The sequence below is a fragment of the Rhodamnia argentea genome, chromosome 10 (genome assembly GCF_020921035.1).
Source record: "Rhodamnia argentea isolate NSW1041297 chromosome 10, ASM2092103v1, whole genome shotgun sequence".
NCBI lineage: Eukaryota > Viridiplantae > Streptophyta > Magnoliopsida > Myrtales > Myrtaceae > Rhodamnia > Rhodamnia argentea.
Window position 1 is genome coordinate 19,034,248 of NC_063159.1, and position 23,860 is coordinate 19,058,107.

Consider the following 23,860-nt stretch of genomic DNA (forward strand, 5'->3'; position numbering starts at 1 on the left):
TCTAGCATCAAAGTGCGGTTGCCCCTCCTATTGCTCCCCCTTAATCTGTATGGTTATGGAACCAACCTTAATGCTGAAGAAGTGGAAATCACATCAGTGTAGTGCAGCTGAGATCCGTGGTGGAGCAGTAGTTCGCTCTCTATGTATTACGCAGAAAACATGTAAAACCCAAATGCGTGAGGACTGCAGAGCAATGCAGCATGGATACGAACTGCCATTTCAACATAATGCTGAAGCACTTGGGAAAATTACATTCGCAGAAGGATATTCCCCTCAAATTGCACTAGACATGTAAGATCCCAGTAACTTTACAATCCGCAAAAATTTTATTTGACCACAATCCCCACACTAAAAAAGTGCTGCACTTCCCCAGCTGCCAGGCCTCTAATATAACAATGGGCGAAAAACAGCTGATGACAGAAAGCAGAAACGGTAATTTTGGTCGCCGGTTCATATACATGTTTTTATGCGGATTGGCACCTTATTTCTCCTTAGCTAATTAAATGAACTAGAGGACCGATGAACGAATCTGACGAGCCCCATAGAATTCTGTGTCCTTATTAATAGCTGCACGAGAGGAAAATCAAATAAGCACTATTCCTTAGCCGCGGCAAAGCAGTCAGGAAACTCATCAACCCTTTCCTACTAATTTTAAAGCAAGACGATCGATCTGCCTCCGCCAGTGGAAAGCAAAATATCTGCTTAATACTGCTAGCAGATCCTCTTTGAGAATGAAAATGTCAATGGTGCATTCTTCAAGCTAGAAATATCAAATAACTCCATGAACCTTTGATCTGAAACTCTCGCTTTCGCTGCTGCAAACCGCTGATACTCGTCGAATATGGATGAAAGGCACCATCTCTGCAGTTTCCTCAAGCAGCCTACCAGACAGCCAGTGCGGTGCTGCACATAGAAGGGTAATCCCCAAAAGTCAAAACACATTTTTAAATAAAGGTCGCGGCATTAAGTAGCTATATAGATGAAGCAACATACCTTTCCTCTCTTACAGTGAATTAGAATAGGATGATTCCTTACATCTGCAATAAAAATGGTAAGAAGAAACATTAAGAAAGACCCTCGAACAAAATTTGATTACTGCATTCGGATAAATATAGGAGGAGAGTGAATAATTGTCATACCAAGTAGAACCTTCAATGCCTCACGAACTGTCTCCTCTGGGATATATACAAAAGGTTCCTGAAAGCACAACCATGGTGACTACTTTTGAATGCTCAACATCATATGTATCTATCTTCTTTCATAGTCATTATTACTCTAGTCTCTAGAGTAGCTAATGATAAAATATAAGGTCTGCGAAAAATAAGATTTGAACAACTTAGCAATAACGAAAATCATGAATGCACATATTTAACCCTAAAGGAAATGCAGAAAAGATAAACTACTTAGACAGAACAACTCAAATGGACCACCAATGCTAGTGCATGCATACGAAAACAAATCCAGAGAAAAATAAATAAATAAACCAGCCTGAGGAGTTCTCATCTTTTAATCCAATTGCCTACACTTGTCGAACAACGGAAACCAATAGCAACAAAGTTGGGGTTTGTCAATTTATTAGCTTGTAACCCATCGAGAGAAGTTCTAAACCAAGTAAAACATGGACATTTTATTCCAATTTTTTGCCCAGAAACATGTATCTCTGCAATTATTGTTTAGCTATAAGGAAGAGTTTCTTTTTTTTGGTCGGAAATAAGGAAAAGTTTACAAGCCAGAATCTTCTATAGTTTAAATTCATGCGTAGCTTGTATTTTCACATTTCGTCCTAAGAAGGCTGAAAAAAGTAACCAACTTGTCCTCACAAAATGCTAAGTTCTAGATGCAAATCTAGTGATCTGTATTCGTTCACTCATCATACTCGAGTCAACATCCAAGGATTGCAAATTCAGTATTTAGTATCTTTCACTCCGAAACCGTCACAAATCAACGTACTGCAGTATGAAAACTTAAGAAACATAAGCAACAGACAAGTTTATGCATTCTCTGTGTTCTTTTTGCAAACTCTCTCTCTACATATATACCCGTGTGTGCGTGCGTGTGTGCGTGTCCTAAAAATAGCTAGTAGAAAGAGGAAGGCCCTCAATAAGATCACTCATTGAGCAAGAATCAATACCATCAAGGAAAATTCAAATCTTTACAGCCAAACTGTAGATTCCAAATTGTATTCAGGATCTGAGCTCTCGAACTTAGTTGCTTTGGGTTACTTGATTGGAAAAATTAGAATTAAATAAGGAGAGACGTTTCAATTTCAGAATGTGATAAGATAAGGCCGAATGACAAAAGCAACAAAAAAAAAATGCATGGAAGAGGCTTTCCAACTTCTTATGGGGGGGAGAAAGCAAAGATACTGAAGATGTACCAATGGGATGAGTAAAAAAGTCATCTAAAAACTTATCAAAAGAGGCAAGTTATCAAGCCAGTGAGGTGCAGAACAAACAACGGAGTAACTAGTAGTCCCTTCTTGAATATTTCTAAAAGACAATATTCAGTTGTCATCAGCATCATATCTGAAACAACTTTACGATGCTTGTATGGTTTTTCCTTTCCGGTGCACAGGACAAAGACACACCGAGTGCTCACCACATGACTTCGAAACCAAATCAGTTTTACAATGCATGTGGCACCCAAAAATCAGGTAGAAAATTGGCCAAATCCGACCCTACCAAACAGCCAGATTTAACAAATATCTGAGCTTTACCAACAAAAGTCGGATCCGTGCACAGCACATTGCTTATATCACTAGATATCTACAAAGAAAAATGATATACTCTCCGACTTCATCTTTGAAAAAGACTCCGACTACTGACATGATATTGCAACACTGCCATTGTTGTCCCGATCAAATTTTCGGCCAACTTTTTGAATTCCCCATCTACAAAAAGTGAAAGCATGCGACACTCAATAACTTGGATGTGAGTATTCTTCTGGGATTCTCGAGAAAGGGCTCTTATTTCCCCGGTCTGAATATGCACACAGAGAACCTAATCAAAACGGTGCTCAATCAACTAGCAAGATACCAAATACGGTACATCGGATGTTAATGCGATTCAATATACCCCAGAGCCCAGTGGCTGTCATCCTCCGTTTGTCCTACTTTCTGGTTTAAAGGCCCCCCGTTCCACTCAAACCACCAAGCAAATATGTTAGGTGCAAGAATAGATTAGAGCCATAAAATGAGTGACGATGCAAATTCGAAAACCCTCTAACGACCCACCCGTACCGTGGCTAGGTTATAATCACAGCACTCGCCAAAGATAGCTTATTCAGCGGTCGATGAAGCCAAACTCGCGATGAATGCCATTGTAGAAGTAGCGACAAGACAATCATACAAGATAAAGAAGAAGGGGGTTGTAGAATAAAGAAATGAAAAAAGCAACAGCGACGTCAAAAGTAGCGGAAAAAGCTTAATCTAAGGAACAGAATATTCACCTTATATCCTTCGATTCCGAATTGGAAAAGCTTGATCCCGTTAGACTTGAGGAACTCCACGTTCGCCTCCGGATACGGCTCCGGGCACAAGTATCTGCCCCGTCCACGTGAATCGACAACGACGCAGCCAAGAAAACGGAAGACAAAATTCAACACGTACGCAAACGACGGCAACGGATATTTTGGAAAAAGAGGGAAATGCACAAAAATCTCACGGGCACCCACATGATGGAGCGGAGGCCTAGGGTTTGGAGGAAGGAGAAGTTGGCGGAGTCGGGGAAGCCGGAGCGGAAGATGCCATTGTCGACCGGCGCGAAGTTGAGCGGAGGCGTGAAGTGGAGGAACTCCTCCCCCGCCGCCGGGGAGGGGTCGCGGTGGTCGACGACGGCCACCTCGATCTTCTTGCACATGGCGCTCTTGCACATGGCGGCGGCGGTCCCTTCTCGCTCGGTCGCCCTGTCCACTTTCATCAGTCCGATTCTGGAGAGGGCCGCCTTGGGATCAGAGAGAGGGACGTTCGTTTTCGCGTCCCGACGCTGCTTGCGACCTTTTTGACAGTTATGGAGAGAGAAGACTCGAGCTAGAGAGAGAGAGAGAGGGGCTTTGGTGGTTAAAGCGGCGGGCTGCGGGGAGGAGGTGATGGTGTGTGGCGGCGACCACGACGACTATTTATAGAGAGACGGCGGTTTCTTCCAGGAAAAAAGAAAAAAAAAAGGGGTGCGACCCTCGCCACTGCGAAACTTCACGGAATAAAAGTAATTCTTGACGTGAAACTGGAAAACTGATTTCTTTTTGGCTGGCGTGACGGAATCCATTAAAAATGAGAAAACGCCGTAAAGGCCATCCCTCCCTTTTTTTTTTTTTTTTTACCTAATCCTTAGAATCGTTCGAAGCTGGAGATGTCTATTGTACGAATGCGCTCAATAAGTGCGCACCAAATAAATACGTCGAGATGGCTTCGTAAGCGATGACTCCGATTGGTTTCCAACAAGCCGTGGCACGTCGATCCGTCGTGGAGCTCGCGGTCCGGAAAATCGAACGGCTCGAACATCGATTGTCTAACTCTAACCCGGTGAATATCAGAAGAAAGTTCAATTGAATTCGGATTAAAATTGCAAATCCGGAGCATGCACGGGAGTCGAGCGACGATTCAATCATGACTCCAATCGCTTTTGGGTCTTGACCTAGTCGTAGGGTGCACTGAACCTACATCTCCCCTTTAAAATCTTCCACATTAATTTCCAGTTTCTTTTGTAGCGAACCGACCTTATTTCGACAAATCACTCTTAAAAAAAAAAAAAAAAAAAAAAAACTAAAGGCCGGTGCTGCTACTGATGAAGACTTTTGTCGATGAGCGCCGAGGGCACTTATTAAACACACACATTAAGGGAAATTTATAAATCTTTATAATTATGAATTTTTTTAAAATAGAAAGTAGAAATAAAAAAAATTAATAATAATTGCGTACGATAATTGATTATAAAAGAGAAAAAAAGGAGGGGGGGGCGGGGGTGGAAATGGATAGGGAGGAAGAGGAAGGGTACATTCGAAAGGAATATGCGGAGGTGGGGTGGGGGTTGCATTCGTTGGGCTGTGCAGCCGGTGCGAGGCCCGGCCGCCACGTACTTAGTGGCGTGGAAAAGGGCGGGTTGTCACGTGCGGTTCCCACGCCAGAAAGGGTACAAAAGAAAGAAGGGGGGCACTTTACGCATATGGAAGCCGGATCTCCTTTCGCCTCTCTCTCTCTCTCTCTCTTCGGTTGGACACCATTTTCTATTTTCTTTGGCTCCTTCCCCGTGGCCATTTCTCTCGTAACAAAACGATACGGATCTTTGGGAAACTCTTTGGTTTGCTCTCCTACTTTCCTTAGGGCATATTTCTGTTTTTTTTTTTTTCGGGGGGTCGAGCCTTAGGGCATATTCGCCCCCTAGGTTCTTTTTTTTAACATAAAAGGAGGCCGTGGCATGTGATTTTACGGGGAGTCGATCCAGGTCGTTCGACCTCATATAATTAGGGGCGAGCAAAGAAATCGAAAACCGCTCAAAATTAGACCGAACCGACCCCCGGGCGATGGGTCCCAACGGAATGAGTACGATTCCCGATTTCGCACCGGTCCGGCTCTCGATTCCAATAAGCTGGAACCGGTGGGTATCGGTTTGGTTCCCAGATTTAGGTGTAGAACCGTCCACCCGCACCGGACCGCACCGATAAATATATATAAGAAGAATTAGAACTCTAAATCTCTAATCTAGCTCGTCATTCGTCTCGTCTCATCTCGGTCTCTTTCGTCTCAACTCTCTCGGGCAACTTCCCCGGTCTATCCATCTCTCGACTCTCAACTCCTATCAACTCACGGCCACGCCTTCGGTCGTTCCGCACAAACACGACTCACGGCCACGCCTCCCTCTCTCACTCTCGATCGCCTCCATTTGTCGTAGGTTAGAAACCCTAATTACTGCCATTTGCTCCTATTTATTTTCTTCAATCTACTCACTATACGAAGTAATGAGAATAAAGTGAGGTATTCTTTGCACGTGTTTGCATTTTTTACAAACAACAAGGCAATTAAAAGAATAAGACATTTTTTTGCTGAACAAAAAAGCTTGGTGGAATCGGTTGCATAGACCCACCTAAGAACCGAACCGGCATTCTTTTTTGCTTGCAAAAAAACAAAGAAGCTTGGTAGGTCCATGGAACCAACAGGCAGCTCCCGATTTCAATTTTTTGAAATTGGTCCTTAACGGGCATTTTCCAGTCCTAGGGTGGAAATCGCCCACCTTGGAATTTCCACCATGGAACCGAACACCCCTACTTATAACCACAATCCGAACCCATATAGAATTACGCTTATGAGTGAAGTCGGGAGTCCACTCTCATTCGATACGGAACTTGGGTTCGTCGAAAACATCCACTTCTCACATGATAGGTTTCGAGGTTCTTGTCGATGTTTGCTCCTCAACTCAAGATTACATCGGGCAAGTAGGATTCCGGATGGCGGCTCCTAGACGCATCTAAAGGGGCTTTTTGGGACGGGTCGAAAGTTGTCCGGCCCAAATAGACTTGTTTAATCCATTTACATGCTATCTAAAATTAGTAATCCATTCTGACGAAAAAAATATAGTGATCCATACCCCACTCGATCTATACCAAACACATACACACCCTAACCGATATCCCTAAAGCACTTTTATATCTAACTAAATTTGAAAAAACTCGTACTCAAACCGAGGTGATCGAGAATGAAAGAAAATAATAAAAGTGAGTTGAGTTTATTTTTTTTCTATCAAATGAATTTAAGTAACTTGAAAATTTATTTATGACTCATTTAACGCCTGTAATAACCCATTCTACCATATTGACTCGTTTTTAACAGGCCTGGTGGGTGGCGCCCGTAACATTTTTGGACGCAAGTGGTAATTCTGGCGGCGTACGCTTTGACCCGCGTGGGTGTTTTTGATGTGTTGCAGCACATAGGCTGTCAATAATGGCCGTCGTCTCGCGGGCCGATTAGCGCTTGGCGTATTTACGCTTTTTCCTGTGCATTTATCTTCTATGGATAGTTAAGTGCTGACGTGTCCACTTGTCCTTGATGACACGTGTTTTTTTGTTGGCTAATGGATAAACACCCAAAAACGTCTCTTTGGATGTATTCTAAATCCGGCGATTATAGTGAGAAGTTTTGCTGAATTATTCAACACATGAATCCAAATTTTTGGGGACTAATAATGATCTCGTTCTGTTCGTCGTCCTTTCCTTCCTTGCATTGCAATGCACGCCGAGGTGGGATGGAACACCAAGGTTCGTCAAAGTCAATAGCGTGACATTATCGATCGTATATAGTCTTTGCACCACATATAAGAAGCAGCATAGCCATGGGGGAAATAATTAATACCTTCAAAGTCTCCACCTAAAGCTCTACCTTACTACTAATTCCGTGATTGGTTTGCTTGACTGGTCATGTCTCAAGACTGTTCTATCTATTAACACCTAAGGTTCCCCCCTAGGGGATGGCCACGTGATAAGCAAGTGCTTCAATCGCCTACGGATGAGAGCACTAGAGACAGACTCGGAAGAACCGTAGAAATGCCACGCGTCAAAGAAAATTTTGGCAGCATCTTCCTTGAAGGACGAAAGAAGAAGCGCGCGAAAAAAGCCACGATTGGAGCGGTTAATAAAAGATTGGCGATAATCCCCACGAGGTGAAAAGAAAGAGCGCAAAAATCAAGGAACCACTAAGGAGTCACCCACATGGCATATCGAAAAAGAGCGAAACGTGGGACCAAAGAAATAACCACTCGACGGTTACCGGACTTGATCTATAAATACCTTTAGCCACAACAGGCAAGAAGACATCCAAAAACACACACAAACACTCGTCTCTATATTTAATCTTTAACCTCTAGTTTAGTTGTAGTTTCCAGATTCTCATCATCGATTCGATTCCGGTGAGATTCATACTCAAAGTTAGATGTTGTTGATTAGATTCCGGTGTCCGCTCGGTAGGTTCAGTGCCGTCGATTCAATTTCGGTGTTGTTTCCATCGCTCATCCTGTCCAATACCGTTGATTAAATTCCGGTATTGTGTCCTACATCTACCGTCCGGTGTCGTTGATTAGATTCCGACATTGTGTCCTATAATTTTGGTTTGGCCACGTCGATTGAATTATCGGAGCCAAATTCCAATTCCTAGTGCGTCAAAGTTCGTTTCACTATCGAATGAGAAGGCTGTCAAATCAACAAGAGTTTGTATCACACATCTCGCATCAATACAATTATTCTTCGCATTTGACACTCTCTGTCCAAAAGCGGCCCTGAATCCCTTATTGGAAAACGAACGGATTAAGTTCGATAAAAGATTCCCGCGTTGATAATCCCTTTGGGCCTCTACCTCATTTGGGCCAAGGCTCGTGTATTTATTTGAGCCTAGTCGAAGGATTTTTTACGCGCAACACTATCGAAACATAACCCACGATTATGCACTTCTTCGCCCTCAACTCAAGCCTATCAAAGAAGTCAGCAAGGGACAACAACGAACATGAGAGATTCACGTTGTGCGAATCCACCGCTCAACGGGAGAATCACGGAGTTACAATGGCTCAAATCTCCTAGCCCTAAGCTACATCCGAACCCTCGTTGTTTTGGCCGCACTTAGGTGCTCAATAAAAGAAAAGACAGAGAGAATTCTGTCAGAAGCAATCAGCTCTAGGTCATCGCACGCGTGATGTAGTCAAGTGCTTAATTACAATCCCCACTCCCATATTCAACCAAAGGACAATCTGTTTAACCTCCTTCTGGTGTGCATATATAATGCAACGAAGGTTGCCGAACAACGCGTGGATTAGCGACGATACGTCACCATGATTCCCGCCAGGAATTCAAACCAAATTCCCCAAGATTAAGCTAATTATAGCTTACGACGGAGTGAGCTGGCTATACGTATAATATAAACCTACTCCAAATCCGCGAAGACCCTCGTGATTAAAATTATCGCGGAATCACGTCCATCGCTTTCCACGAGAGAGGGAGAGATGCGTCTAATTGCTGCACAACCCACAATAAAGCCACGACCTCCCGCCGCAAAGTCGGCAAACCCGCTCGGACCATCAATTATTGACGACCAACCCACCTCCCCCTGGAGATCGACAGTGACCTCGGAATCCGAGGACGCCGTCGGATTTCCGCCCCCTCCATGATTGGGTTTTCTAATCAGATGTTGGACCGAATCTGTCTGCCAATACGAACGTGCAAATGATTCCGAAGTTAAAATAATCACGAGCCGGCCTCTCGATCGTCGAAATCGAAACCCCCTTTGGTTATCGCATCATGGGCAGTCTGGTTCGGAGTTGGGTCGCGGCGCTTGGTCCCCCTCACATGGTGCGCAAGTTGCCTGGCTCCACATTCGACGGCCGGATAGATTTGTCTCGACAAAAAAGCTACTTTCGTATATATGGCTCGAGATGGAAAATATGCAAGAGCAGTTGCAATTTGCTCTTACCTTCTCCGAAAGGCCGTTTGTTTGGCATGTGTTGTTTTCGATTACAATGTTCGGATCGTGAGCGAAACCCTTTTGCTTAGGGAAGTTCTGTATGTTGACATCTCTCATCCCTTTTGCTTTTTTTTTTTTTTTCTCTTTACGTGGGAAGACAGATATTTCTCTTCGCATAGGCTCCGAGTAACTCGGGCTTTGAACTCGGGTCTCATCCTCTCGGCCCCTTCCCGGAGCACGGGGCGTGGTTTTGGCCTCGTGAAAGACGCGCTTTCCACGCCATAATTACAAAATAAGTGTCGGTTTTCGAAATTTCAATTACATGCATAAAACTCATCTAACGTATCGTACTCACGTATATTTTTCCTACTAGCCGTGGATAGTAGAAAGTATATTGGCGACAACATCATATAATCGGTCAATCATCTTACTTGAGTGTATTGATTGGGATACTTACCAAAAAAGTTTTAGACAGTAGACCTAGTGTACGAATTTCAATTCGGTCCTAAACCTTTCTATTTAGTCAATTTAGTCTTAAACATTTTTGCCTATGTAGCCCTTCCTGCCAATTTTGGCCGAAAATCACTTATGTTGACACTAGCCGTCCTACATAATATAGTCGGCGTTGTATTATTCTATATTTATTTATTTACTTCTTTCCCCCCCGTCGACCCTTGGGCAAGGGCCACAAAGCCCTCGCCAGCCGCGGACTAGGGCTCGCGATGCTTTAGCGAAGTCCACTACATCCTCGCTTGTGGTTGGCGATGTTTGCCAGCAAAGGAAAAAAGGATACAAGAAAAAACAAAAGGAAAAAAGGAAAAACTAAAAAAAATGACATGAAGAAGCAATTAAAAATACTAAACCTTTCAAAGAAAAAGAGTTACAAAAGTGGTCCACGCCAAGACCGATCATGCCACGTAGGACGGCCGGGTCCCGCGGCGGTGATTTCTGACCAAAATTAGCCGGAAGAACTAAATTGACAAATCATCATAACATTAAGAACTAAATTGACACAATTGAAATATCTATGGTTGAATTGCGCCGTCTTGAGATAATTTTAGGACCTTTTAGACACTTTTTCCCGACATGCATATCCACTGCTTTTATGTTTGGATTTCAAAAGATCTTATACGCAAAATATCTTCTAGGTGCATAGAGCAAAACAAAACATTCAAAATGTCTTCCTGGTGCATAAAGCAAACCAAAATTTTCTACTTATGGGGAAAAGATGTGAATGTGAACATACCTATGACAAGGATTGAATCCTACATGACTCTGAATTACGTCTAGCGCCGAACTCCGTGAGGCCGCGCGTTTCCCTCTCCCCCCCAATCAAATGATTGCACCATGGGAGGTTTGATCGTCTGCAGACTGAGAGTTAAGTTTCTCACGTCCTCTTCCAAATCAAAGACTATGAACTGATGAGACTTGTCGTATCAATAATTTGTACCTCAGGCCTTGGATCGAGCCTGGTCCCCGAGCCCCTAACAGCGCCGATGCGTGTACGTTTCCTCCATGCATGACATAAAACGAAGTCATGAACTGATGTAGTAATCCGAAGAACGATATGTGACCTCTTCTATTGCTTCAATATAAATCGGGAATCTTGACTTTGATTGTTTTTGTTTTTTTTCTTCTTGAAGTGTCCCCCAAAGTAGTCAGGTTTACGTTGGGTACTCCGACCCGTGGGAAAATTATCCAAAAAGTCTTAAACTCTATTACCCTTTGGCTAATTGAGTCTTAAATTTTTGATTTTTTTTTTTCTATCGAAATATTTGCCAGTTGAGTTATAAATATTTTGATGTTTTGTCGAGCCAATTTTAACCGGAAATCGCTGACTTGGACGACAAAGGTGCCGCATAGGATGGCCGACGCTAGTGTGGACAATATTTAATAATTTTCTTTAAAAAATTAATTTTATTTATTTTTCTTTCTTTCTTTCTTATCCTTTCTTTTTTCTATCAAGTGCAGCGAGGGCCGGCGACCCTCGTTGGCCACTAGATGAGGGCTTCGTGGCCCTCGTGATGTCGCGGCAAGGGGCGCGACCATTGCCCACGGCCGACAAGGGCTTCGTGGCCATCGCCGGACTTGGCAAGAAAAAAAAGGAAAATAAATTAAAAAAAGAAAACTAAAGAAAAAAGGATAAAAAAGTTTTTAAAAAATTATAAAAATTGTCTACGTCAATGCTAGTCATACCACGCATGACGCCCGGCATCCACGTCACCGATTTTCGAGCTAAAATTGACCGGATGAACTCAATTAACAAAGTGTCAAAAAGTTTAGGACTCAATTGGCCAAAATGCAATAAATTTATAACTTTTTGAAAAATTTCCCTGCAACCTGCCATAGCATTTGGCAAATGCAACAATCATACCTTGGAAAAAAAAAATCGAATGTGCGAATGTAACCCTTTATTCGAAATTTGTGCATCGTGAATTTCCAATTAAAAAATCTACGAAGTCTAAAAAATAATAAGATTGAAAGAATTTAAAATCAACCGGTCTTAGAAGCCTTAGATAGGAAAATTTGAAGCCGCTATGAAATGGCGTCCGTCATTGAAAAATGTCGTATATACTAAATTTGTTCTCAATGTTCACAAATGTTGCCCGTAATACGGAGAAGTTTGACCAAATAATGCCATCCCAAAAATCTCAAAACCATTACAAATCCTTAAAGAGTTAATAATTGTCGTGTTTTCCAACTATAAAATCTAAAAACCTGTAAGTTTTTGGTGATTAACCGTATACCATATTGCGGAAAAATTATCAAAAAAATCCTCAACCAATTATTCAACTTTTTTTTTCAATTCAATCCTAAACATTTTGTGTTCGTGCCAATTCAATCCTTCCGGTCAATTTTGCCCCAAAATTGCTGACATGGCACGGCCGGTGTCGACGTGATCAATTTTTAATAATATTTTAGTATTTTTTTAAAATTTTGTATTTGTTATTTATTTATTTTCTTTTTTATGCTTCTTCTTCCTCTAGCTGGCCATTGAGCCCGGCGATCGACTAGAGGCGAGGGCCGGTGAGCTCCCCCCGGTTAGGCCGGTGAGCTCGGCCCTGGCGAGGTGTAACCTCACTGTCACTCGGAGAGGTTACGCCTCGCCGGATCGCCCGATTTGATTGAGGCTCGAGCTCATCGAGCGGGTGAGGCTCGCCATCGTCGATGGGGGCAAACTTCGCCAACTAGTTGAAGGAAGAAAAAAAAAACAAAATAGATTTAAAAAATATTAAAATATTACTAAAATTGGCCACGTCAGCATTTTTCACTCAAAATTGTCCGAATGACTGAATTGATATAAATGCAAAATATTTTGGACTGAATTGTAAAAAAAAAAAATTAGAACTGAATTGGCATAATTATAATAAGTTTAAAACTTTTTTGATAGTTTTCTGCCATCTTGCTACATTTTTGCATCCCATTTGAGTTTTGGTAGATCCGATGCCCTGTTTAAGCCCTTCTCGCTCCCCTTAATGAAAATTTCTTGCCTTTTTTTTTATTTTATTTTTAAAGTTGAATCCAAGACATGGTACCGTCCTTCCCATCATGCAACAACACGAACCCTTCATCATTTTGACGTTCTTTGCCTCAATTACCGGATACTGATAGTGATAGGTCATCACAATTTAGCCTAAAAGAATGTAATTGGACGTGTCTAAATAAAATTTCTATTTCTTATGTTTTATTTAATTTAAATCTTACTATGGATGCATTTTGATATTTCTTTTTTGCGCGAAATATCCTTAAGTTTCACCAATGCTTTTGACAAGTAAATTATATATAGTAACTTTTTATCGTGTTTTGCAAGTTTAAGCGAAAAGACAAAAGGTTGCTCTCATAAAAATCGCCAAAACAGTTCTAAACATATCACAATTGTGTTATTTCAATCTTAAATCTTTTCTTTTTTTTCCAATAGAGTCTTAAACCTTTTGCATTTGTATCAATTCAGTTCTTTTGAGTGGCCGGTGCCAATGTGGATAATTTTTAATAACATTTTACTTTATTTCAATTTTTTATGGATTCTTTATTTTTATTTCTTTTTTTTTTAATCCTTCTTTTCTGTTCTTGGTAATTTTCCCGTTGCTTTCTGTTTAATCTCTTTAGAGGTCATATCGAATAGGCCCTTCGCAGGTCTCATCCCAATCAAATACCTGTCATTTTCTTGGTCGAGGTAGAAGCCCCAACACCAAAATCAAAAAGTTACGAATGGCTAATGCCCCAAGCACAAAAAGGGGCTTACCTTATGAAAAGACGAAATGAAAATTACACCGTCTTATCTTTCTCGCTGAATGGATGTTGTTTGCTTTGAGCGAGGCCGTGGATCTTGGACCATACCGAAGTTTTGCTCGTTTGGCACGTCAAGTCCCGATCCAAGTTATAAAGCAAAGTAGATGGAGCCATGCAAGAATTAATGCCCCTAGACCACGCCTTTGATACGTTATTGTCTCATTGACAATATCTCTGACGGCTGCCGCGATCCCATTTTGCGATTCACCTTTTTCTTCGCAAACAATCCCGTGAATAGAAAAATGTTTTCGTGCTCAGAAAGACGTTGAAAATCCTTGAGCATCGATCTTGCATATATTTCCTTTCCAGGATAATTAACCTCGTCAGGTTAATTATCAGGTACAGTAATCGGGTCTAGCCTTTTTATTTATTCCACGAAATTTAACAAATGAACGTAGGTCGCCCCTTTCGCGTGAGCCCATGAATTGCATCGGGTGCGAAGCATTCATGGCCGATCATGATAAGGTCTCCGTCACGTCTTACCTGACCACACTCATCCAACCTTTTGCGAAGTTTAGTTTAATCTATCTTTAAGTGGCATCAAAGTTGCGTTAAAGGCCGAATTAATGCAGATGTGGAGCTTAGTCATCCTTCATGTTGAATTCGAGAAAAGACAAATACATATCAAGCTATAAGCCTGATTGCTTGCCTTTAGGGAGGTGCCCCTCGTCTCTTGTCGACCTAGGGTTTAGGTTTAACCAAAACTATAATAGTCTCACGCAAACGAAATAGCCACCAGTCAGCACCTCCGATTCTCTTGCTTTTCGCTTCTGTCTACTTTCCTGTCATCGGATTCTCGTCGACTTTCTCGATGCGGTTCTGTTTTCTACGAAAGATTGTCAAAAGGGTAAATCTTGGGTGGCCGACTTTCATCCCTCGAATCGTATGAACTTCAACAACGCAGACGTCCAGAGAGCAAGAAAAATTCTTGGAGGAATCGAGTTGTTTGGGCACACTTAAAAGTGTTGCTTGCACGGAGGCAAGCACCGTCGTCATCTTCATCTTCTTGACCGTCTTCGAGGAAACAAAACGCGTCCTCATTTTCAAAGTCGCAGCAAACGTCGCGGCGATGTTTGACAAAAAGCCGGGAATTCACGTCACCGACGACAGCAAATTATTCGGGCGGGAGGAGTTTTCGTGGGAATAATGTCCGACGGCGTCGGTTTAGGATTGTCGTAAGGTTTCTAACCAAACTGTGTTTGACTTGAGCTTGCGTGCGTCGTTAATTCATCTTTTGATGTGTGTTTTGACTTGGGCTTCTGTGAGATCAAGGCTGAAACCCGCTGTCGTATGGGATTGCGATTTGTGTCCGGAGGGGCCCTTTTTGGGGGAGGCATTTCTTTGAAGGATTAATATGGCAAAAAAATCTCAAATTAGTATACTTGTAATAAATTTATTCAAGATTACCAACAATCCCAAACTGTTAAACTTGTGACAAATTTACCATCCGTTAGTTTCCGTTAAATTTTATCATCAAATTACTAAATTGGATAACACGCGGTAGTTGACGAGTGTACCAATTTGGGATTTTTACCCTCTGTGTTTGCCACATGTGTATTAGTTTGAGATTCTTCGTAGTATTAATCCTTCTATTAATGAAAATTGATGCGAACAAATCAACGTCGATTATTGACCGTATATGGAAATAATAAATTAACTCATTGGATTTGTTTAAGAAGGACTGGAATTCCCAATACAAAGTGCTCGCCCAAGAATTAAAAAAAGTTGATCGAACATAATGAACTGAAAACGCAAAATTTAAAATAGTGAACGACCATTGTTCGAATATGGTTATCTCGAACAAGAATATCTTCTAAAAGCCCGACCTTTTGGCAATAAGCCCGACCGTATATGTTCGGCCCGAGTGAAGTTGTCCGCTTCGTTAACCCGACTCCAAAGCTCCGTTCGGGCCAACTTTGTCTCTAAGGGGTACAAGAGAGTTTTTATTTTTATTTTTTATTTTCGCTGGAGCGGGTCGGGCCAGAAATTTTAGGACCGTTTTCTACGTGACCTTTCATCTTTCGTTAATGTTTCTTTGAAATGTGATTGATGGACTAAATCAAAATGGGCTTTTTGTCCTGTTGATTCATGCTGGATCAATGTACGAGCTCCTCAACCCGCGACGTCCCCAGTTCCTTCGTAAAACGAGTGGAATTCACTCAGCAAAAAATGCGGGATGTTCGTCCGAAAAGAGTCATGGCGTGAAATGGCATCGGCACAACGACGGGGATCGTCCATAGGGGCCAACGAGGAGGAGAGAGCCCGCAGCATCGAGCGGCGATTAACTTAACCAAACTGAAAATCTCTTTCTTCTTAATGTTAGTAATTTGGGAAAAAATAATCATTTAAAAAAAAATTCTTTTTTTGCCCTTTTTTGATGAAAAGGGCCGGCAAGGTTGCTGACCACTAGCTGAGGGCCGAACCAGATTTTCCATTCCGGTCGCGATTCGATTCAATTCAAACGCTCGCTCTAACTGTTCAATTTGGTTCGGATTCTCAAGAAAATCAAAACCTTTAACACCCATAACTCTTATCTCACGCGAGGCGGCGGATGAAATGTCAAAATCAAAAGGAATGCGGCAGTCATTTGCAAAGGTAATTTGTGAATAGGTCCTTTTTCGTTTCATTTGTTTGTTTTGGGGAGGCCCAATATGGATGGAAATGGAAACAGCGAGACGAAGGGTGATTTTGGATAATATACGGACGGAAATTTGGAAAAGAAACTTTGGTAAAATCCAGGTACATGGCAAGACAATCTTTGAAGAAAAAGAAAAAGAGGTGGTCGGGTTTGTGGTCCCACAAGGCAATCGGGAACGGGTAAATTGAAAGGAATCGGCCTGGACGGCGAAGAGAGAGAGAGAGAGAATGCACGCCGATGCGGGTTCACACTGTTCTTTCGTGGTTGGAAAGGTCGATCCCCGAATGTGTGAACCCTCCCGTCTTCATTTGCTCAAACGACATGTTTACCCCTTTTAGCAAAAGCTAATTGCACTTCAGTGCCACTTTGTTAGAAAAATGATCGCTTAAATGTCATTCTCGATTTAAGATCTTGAAATCCGACACGGCTTTATTTTTACTATTTCTTCATCCTGACGCGGTTCATCGACAAGTGAGTCGGCTTTAATTGCCTTGAGCGACGTGGTGTAGCAACTTTTGCCCCACATTAAAGAATTGGGGAACAGACTCCCTTCTTCCTCGAACCTTAAATTGAGAACCAACGGGGCAATGCTTTGATCGAGGGCTGTGTGTGATTAATTCGATTTGAGGAGGGTATAGATGCCATTTAAGAGAAACAACTCAGAGACAACGAGATTGGGAAACTATGGTTGTCTTTGATTTGAAAGAACCGTTGTGGTTACGGTGAAAGTGGAGAAAGTGGAAGAGAGCGAGCAAATCAGAAGAGACAAGGACAGAACGGCGTCGTTTTGTCATGGTGGGTCACCTCATCGATTACGTTGGACTTTCATTTCTATAATAAAGCCATATAGGAATTAATATTTCAAATAAAAATGTCACGTGAAATTTTTTACCGGGATTTGTCGTCAAAGGCACTTGAGTGATCGTTTTATCTCCGACGTGGTATTAAAGTGTTCTTTCAAAAAGTTTTGGTGCTAAAATGAGCTTCGTACGAAATTTACGGCAATTTTAATATCCTTTTCTCCCAAATTTTATATGGAAACTATTTTTTTGTATAGTTGGTATATTGTTCAAGAGAGAGAATAAGGGTGCGCGTGGCAATAGTTCTATTTCCCTATTTTTTATTTTTATTTTAGTGATGGGAAACAAGTTTGGAATACAAATCTATTTGGTAATGCAATTTCATTTTTCTATTTTCGGGATAAATTTTTTATCCAAAAATTGATTTGGAACATAAATGAGAGGTAGAACGGAACAAAAATGAGAGGCGGGAATTTTCTAATTTTCTATTTCTTTAATAGAAATAGAAATAAGAATTTTTCTCATTGTTTATTCATTCTCTCTCGCGTCCTTGCCGCCGGTAGCCATCCATTGGTTGGTAGTCTCCCGTTGCCCACCGTAGGCCACCGGTCGCCATCCGCCAATCTCCGTTCCCCGTCTTCCGTTTGGCAGCGGGCAATCGCGGGTCGCCTCTCTCGCGTCCCTGCTGCCAACCGTCGATCACCATTTGTCGATCTCTCGTCCCCGGTTGCCGTTCACCCACCATCGCTTTTCGTTCGCCCGTCGCCCGACCAAAGAAGTTTTATGCTGTTTTATCAAATGAATTTATATTCTGTGAACATAAATTTCGTGTCATTGTGAAATTCTCAAAATGGAACCTTTATTCAGAGTTTGACGGAGGCATAGAACGAAATTGGAGATCTTGGCGCAAATAAAACGAGCAAATTATCGAAGCAAACAAAACGGGCAGATTATATAAAATTTCAATTGCTTTGAATAGACAGAGAGTGGGAATCGACTGTTGGAGTATAATTTAAATTAACCCCTAAATATTAATACAATCGTCAACGGGGGGAAAAAAAGAACAATATCATAAGATAATTAATTAAACAATAAGCATTGGCATTATTCCAAATCTGGCCTGCATATTCTCTGTTCCAACCCAGTCATTGCCGGCAGCCGTCCTCTTCTAGACAGTCCATCGAGCTATTGTTTTGGCCATAACGTTGATTACATAAATGTGCGTAATAGCTTTGTAAGCACACGAAATAATAATCATGTGCAACTTTTTTTTTGGCGCGAGGCTAATAAGTTGGCAAGAAAGACAGTGACGAATCGCAAAATTTTTGGCTCCGTTTATTTCGCGAAAAATGAGCAATTTAAATAATATTTTTTCTAATAATGATTGCTTGTATTGTTTATGAAAATAAACGGACGAAAAGTATTTTCATTATTCATGAAAATATTTATATTGCCGGGCAGTAAAAAAAAATTATCGACTAATTATTTTGAGTAATATAAAAGAATATTTTTTAAAAAAGATATTTTCGAATTATTTATTTTCCTTGGAAAACGACGGAACCATCATGTCTCGAAGAATTCTTAGCCTAAATGTTGCTACGTTTGCATCGAGGACTTCACATCGTGAAACGCACAACTCGAAAGACAATTAAGGAAAGGTGCGAGGGAAGGTCATTTTGGTTTGGCTATGTTCCCAATGTCCCGCCAAAATTGAAAATTGTTCTACCTACCGTGAGATATAAAAATGATTTAAAGTTTTTCTTTTTTATCGGAAAAATATTCCATTCATTAGTTAGAATAACGCTTGAGAGATCCGCAGAAGGCTTTGAAGCCAAGCAAATCCCCAATAACTACAGTACAAAACAAATACTAGAAAGTAAATAACAAAGGATTGCCTGCAGTTAGAGGCATATTCTTATCCCTTAAAAATAAGGGTCCGTATGGTAACGTTTCTATTTTTGGGAACATATTTGGAATATAAATATTTTTTTGTGTTTCTATTCTCGGCTACGATTTTCGGGAACAGAAACGCATTTGGCAAGTAAAAAAAAAAACACTTTTTTCATCAAAATGAAGGATCTACAACCGGCGGTGGAGGCGGCCGGCGACCGACGGTGGCGGAGGCCGTTGGCGATCGCTTCAACTCCTCACCGACGATAGTGAGCGGTGGTGGTTTGCATAAACTCGCCCTCAAGTTGTTTCTAAAAAGTGTTCCAAAACCCGGAAACAAGTTTTTGTTGTTTCTCATTTTTGCTCCAAAAATGTTTTTGTTTCTTAAAAACAAAAACACTTTTTTCATCAAAATGAAGGATCTACAACCGGCGGTGGAGGCGGCCGGCGGCCGGCGACCGACGGTGGCGGAGGCTGTTGGCGATCGCTTCAACTCCTCACCGACGATAGTGAGCGGTGGTGATTTGCATAAACTCGCCCTCAAGTTGTTTCTAAAAAATGTTCCAAAACCCAAAAACAAGTTTTTGTTGTTTCTTATTTTTGCTCCAAAAATGTTTTTGTTTCTTAAAAGTGTTCTCGGAACATGTTTGGAACAATTTTTTACTATACGCGTTTCTGGATGTGGCCGATCACCGGATTCAATGATGAGCACACGTCAAGATCTTCCACTCTATTTGCAACGGCTTGCAGTACACGTTAACGTTCTCATCACCATCAGCATGTTGAGATACTAACATCAACACATTGATAGAACATAAATCATATATATATATATGTAAGGAACTCTAAAATCTATATCTAGATCTAGTCCGGGAGAGTAAAATCTACGGATCTTGACCTAAATTTAGATTGGGAGAGGATAACGATCTATTCTTTGAGAGTTTGTAGAGCCACGTCAAGAACATCCTCCTCGATGCTTATCCACTGGATGAATAGCCGAACCGGTCTCTATGTTCACCCAAGATTAGCTGCAAAAAAAAGTTCACACACAAAAACTTTCAAAACAGACCAAGAGATAAAAGAAAAGTATCGAGCAAAGAAAATTAAAATCAGAGACTAAGGAGGCTCGAGCTTCATAAACTAAAGCTGAGAGCCTACTGGAGAGTTTCAAAAGAGTGAAGAGTTTTTGGGAGATGAGGAGGTCTGCCGACGGAGAGTGAAAAGAACGAGACCTCTTCAAAAATCCCTTAAATTTTCTCAAAACAGTTTAAGTTGAAATCTATAATCATGAAGTCATTCTGATCATAATATTTTTCTCTTTTTTTTCCTTTTATTGATATGTACTTGCTATTTTTCGCAAGGTGCTTATTATAATTTAAGGGGCCAGCAAAAGGAATGTCCCAATTCCTTGACAGTGCACCGATTGATTGCTCTATGAATTAAAATGTTGCAAAACAATCAAGCTTGAGGAGCTATTTAGCTGTGGAGAGAGAGAGAGAGAGAGAGAGAGAGAGAGAGAGAGAGAGAGAGAGAGAGAGAGAGTATGGGCGGGTATGGGCCGGGTCTAGACCTAAATCCTAAAACCGATCCTGTTATAACCGGTTTCCAGTTTTTAGAATCGAGAACCGACCCTGTTTTTCGATTCGATTTCGGGGTTTACCCGAGAATCTGTTGTCCTTTTTTTTGCAATCAAAATAATACGAGTATCGATAAAATAAGCAATATAAATTACAATTCACCAAAAGCAATAGTCCAAAATATAATAATAGATAATACGACGAGATGAGAAGAAACAGAGGAGCGAGAGAAGGTGAGGGCCATGAGACAACCAAAGGGCAAGCGATGCTAGACTGGACACTATGGTTTTTTTTTTTTAAAGTAACTAAAAATTTGTTCTAAAATGGGTCGGGGTGGGTCTTCACCTAGAACCGAAAGCTGGATCGGTTTCAACCGGTTCCCAAAAATTGAAACCGATTCCGGGACCGATTTGAGCAAGAATCGATTCCCGACCCTGTTTTTCGGATGGGCTGATTCGGGTTTTGGGTAAACCTGATCCGGTTGCACATCCCTAAGAGAGAGAGTGTAATAAACCACTTCAGATGAGGAGGAGGACGATGACAACATAGCGATGGAATGAAAGGAATATATTTCTAAATGGGATGAATGAAAGGAATATATTTCTAAATGGGATAGAACAATCACACAAATGGTCTTTAAATTTTCATTTAACGTGCAATTTCGTAATTGAATTTTTAATTTGTTCATTGTGGTCCATGAACTTGAGTCTAATATGCAATGTTGTACTTGAAATTTTAATTTATTCAATGCGATCCCCGAACTTTTTGGTACACGTTCAATTTAGTTTATGGATCATGCGATAATCTTCAATGTTGTTTCATGGATTAAATTGAACATGTACCAAAAATTCAGAGACCGCATTAAATAAACTAAAAGTTCGGGGATGATATTCTACGTTGAACGAAACTTCAAAGACCGCATAAAACAAATTACGGGTTCGGGAACGAAATTGCCCCGTAGGTTAAAATTCAAGCGCCATTTGCGTCATTTTCCCATCCTAAATTGAAATAGCTTCCATGGCGAGTTTGTGTATGAGGGTGCAAATTAGGAAGGTAGACTGAGCACGAGCCTATATGAGAGAGTGCGAGAGCAAGCGACAGCCTCTCTATAGGACGAATTGAAGATCTCGAGCCCCAGCCATAAGAATGGAGCCCTAATCGCTTCAATAATTTTCCATATCGATTTGGAACTAACAAGAGCGACAACACGAATTTACTGCTAAAGTGGAATTGTCATGTCGGTCTACTCGTGGTTATCAAAATTACCTCGCCTTATCCGGTCCAATTCGACCAGAACCGAAAAAGTAAATCGACCGAAGATTGACGACTCTTCGCGAGACGAAAAAAAGTACGAATTAGATTTGAAATTCAACTCGAATTTTTTTATATTTTTATCAGGGAATTGGTCCCCCAGAAAAAAAAAAAAATTGGATTTGTAAAAGTTGCTAGTGCTGGAGGCCGTAGGCTGTAGCATGCTTTTTAAATCGACCGCGTTGCCAAGAGCCAGAAAAGGCGGAAATCAGAAGCAACAATTATTTTAAACAGAAAGGACCACATAATACTTCGCCGCAATAAATACCAAAATTTTTTTTTTTTTGTGTGAATTATTAAGCTAATTTTGTACAGGGATCCCGACAACCCTTATGTGATGGGCAGAATCGTCTTTTCGCAGCTGAATATTACCTTTTCTTTTACGCATCGATGACCGGAGAACCAATGAAAAAAAAAAAGGAAAAAGCAAAAATAGATGGAAATTTCACCTCATCCCTGACTCAAGAAGCTGGGAAATGGCAGAATCGTCTTTTCACAGGTGCGCGTTTTCGCTTTTCCTTTTAATAATCGTCCCGTCGTCCCCTGTGGGAATAAAAAGAAGGAAAAAGTTGGGGGGCGGAATAATAAAGCGGGGGAGCGAAGATCAACGACAAAAACAGAGCGCAAGAAGAAGAAGAAGAGGAGAATGGAAGGAAACCTCCGTAGACGCGGAAATGGAGAGGCCCAGGGATTATTAACCCTACATTGAAGGAGGTGGTGGTCGAGATTTCCCCAGCGAGACCTTTCTTATTTTTCCAGGGCCTCCCGTCTCTTCCTCCTCCGCCTTCCGCTTCGGAATCGGTCCCTAAGGGGAAAAAGGAAAGGGGAGAGGAAAAAGTTTGCTTCTTGGTCATTCTCTCTCTCCCACATCCATGCCCGAGACCGGAACCGCCGCGACGGCCGCAGATCCGATCCCCACGACGCGGAATTTCCCAGAACCCGCCCAGGAGCACCGGTTCCGCGGCGTCCGGAGGCGGCCCTGGGGCAGATTCGCCGCCGAGATCCGGGACCCGTGGAAGAAGGCTCGAATCTGGCTCGGCACCTTCGACTCCGCCGAGGACGCAGCCCGCGCCTACGACGAGGCCGCCCTCTCCCTCCGCGGCCCCAAGGCCAAGACCAACTTCCCCCTCGACCCGCTCACCGGCTTGCCCCAGGCCGCGCCGTCGCCGGCCGCGGGAGCGGCGGCGGCGCTCCCCCGGCCCCGCCCGCGGCCGCGGCCTCGCAGCCGGCGGCGCCGCGTCCCGCCCGCTGAGGATTTCCACGTCAACCGGCCGACGAGCAGCAGCCTGAGCAGCACGGTGGAGTCGTACAGCGGTCCCAGGGTCTCGAATCTGGCTCCGGCGGTCCCCAGGGTCCTGGCCGTCCCCAGGGCTCCGCCGGAGGACTGCCGGAGCGACTGCGACTCGTCGTCGTCGGTGATCGACGACGTGGACGATTGCTGCGTGCTGGCGTCCTCGTGCTTCCGGCGAGCGTTGCCATTCGATCTGAACCTGCCCCCGCCGTTGGACGACGCCGATCTTGACGGTGATGCGCTTCGCGCCACCGCTCTGTGCCTCTGATCTGTTGTGCGGCCTAGATTTGATATCAAGTTTTCTATTTTGGGGGTATTTCGTCACCTTGAAACCCTCTAATCTTGTATCGTGTTCCGGGAAAAATGATAAGAGAAGTGGAGAGATTTGGGCATCTTTTTTTCTTTTTTCCAGAGATAATCTACTTAATTTTTAGATCTCCTGTAGATTATGCTTTTGTCCATGAACTCGATGGGCTTACGGATAGATTTATGTATCTGCTAATCAGATCTCGATCTGTTGTACAAAAATGTCTTCCCCTTTTTGAATCCGCCCCCTCCTTCCTCTGTTTCTGTATCGGTCTCTCTGTTTATTTTCTGGTTGCCATCGTTTCTCTGCTTATTGTATTTGGA

At 42.2% G+C, this 23,860-nt stretch overlaps 2 protein-coding genes across 5 annotated transcripts; one reads left to right on the forward strand and one right to left on the reverse strand.

Moving 5' to 3' along the window:
- Positions 1-201: 201 nt before the first annotated feature.
- On the reverse strand, positions 202-23,391 carry LOC115747637 (tyrosine-protein phosphatase DSP1-like). Of its 4 annotated transcripts, none has more exons than XM_048271275.1 (6): positions 23,343-23,391; positions 3,673-3,861; positions 3,448-3,541; positions 1,140-1,197; positions 994-1,037; positions 202-903 (listed from the first exon to the last, which is right to left on the reverse strand). In XM_048271275.1, exons 2-6 carry the CDS (start codon positions 3,855-3,857, stop codon positions 712-714), a joined length of 573 nt encoding a protein of 190 aa, XP_048127232.1. In that variant the 5' UTR covers positions 3,858-3,861; positions 23,343-23,391; the 3' UTR covers positions 202-711. The 4 variants fall into 4 exon arrangements, with proteins under 4 accessions (XP_048127232.1, XP_030539719.1, XP_030539718.1 ...); XM_030683859.2 differs by lacking the exon at positions 23,343-23,391 and having other exon boundaries at positions 202-567; positions 788-903; positions 3,673-4,095; XM_030683858.2 differs by lacking the exon at positions 23,343-23,391 and having other exon boundaries at positions 3,673-4,095.
- LOC115747589 (ethylene-responsive transcription factor 3-like) lies at positions 22,506-23,748 on the forward strand. The gene has a single exon (XM_030683797.2). The coding sequence runs from the start codon at positions 22,812-22,814 to the stop codon at positions 23,496-23,498; it is 687 nt and encodes a 228-aa protein (XP_030539657.2). The 5' UTR covers positions 22,506-22,811; the 3' UTR covers positions 23,499-23,748.
- Positions 23,749-23,860: the final 112 nt, after the last annotated feature.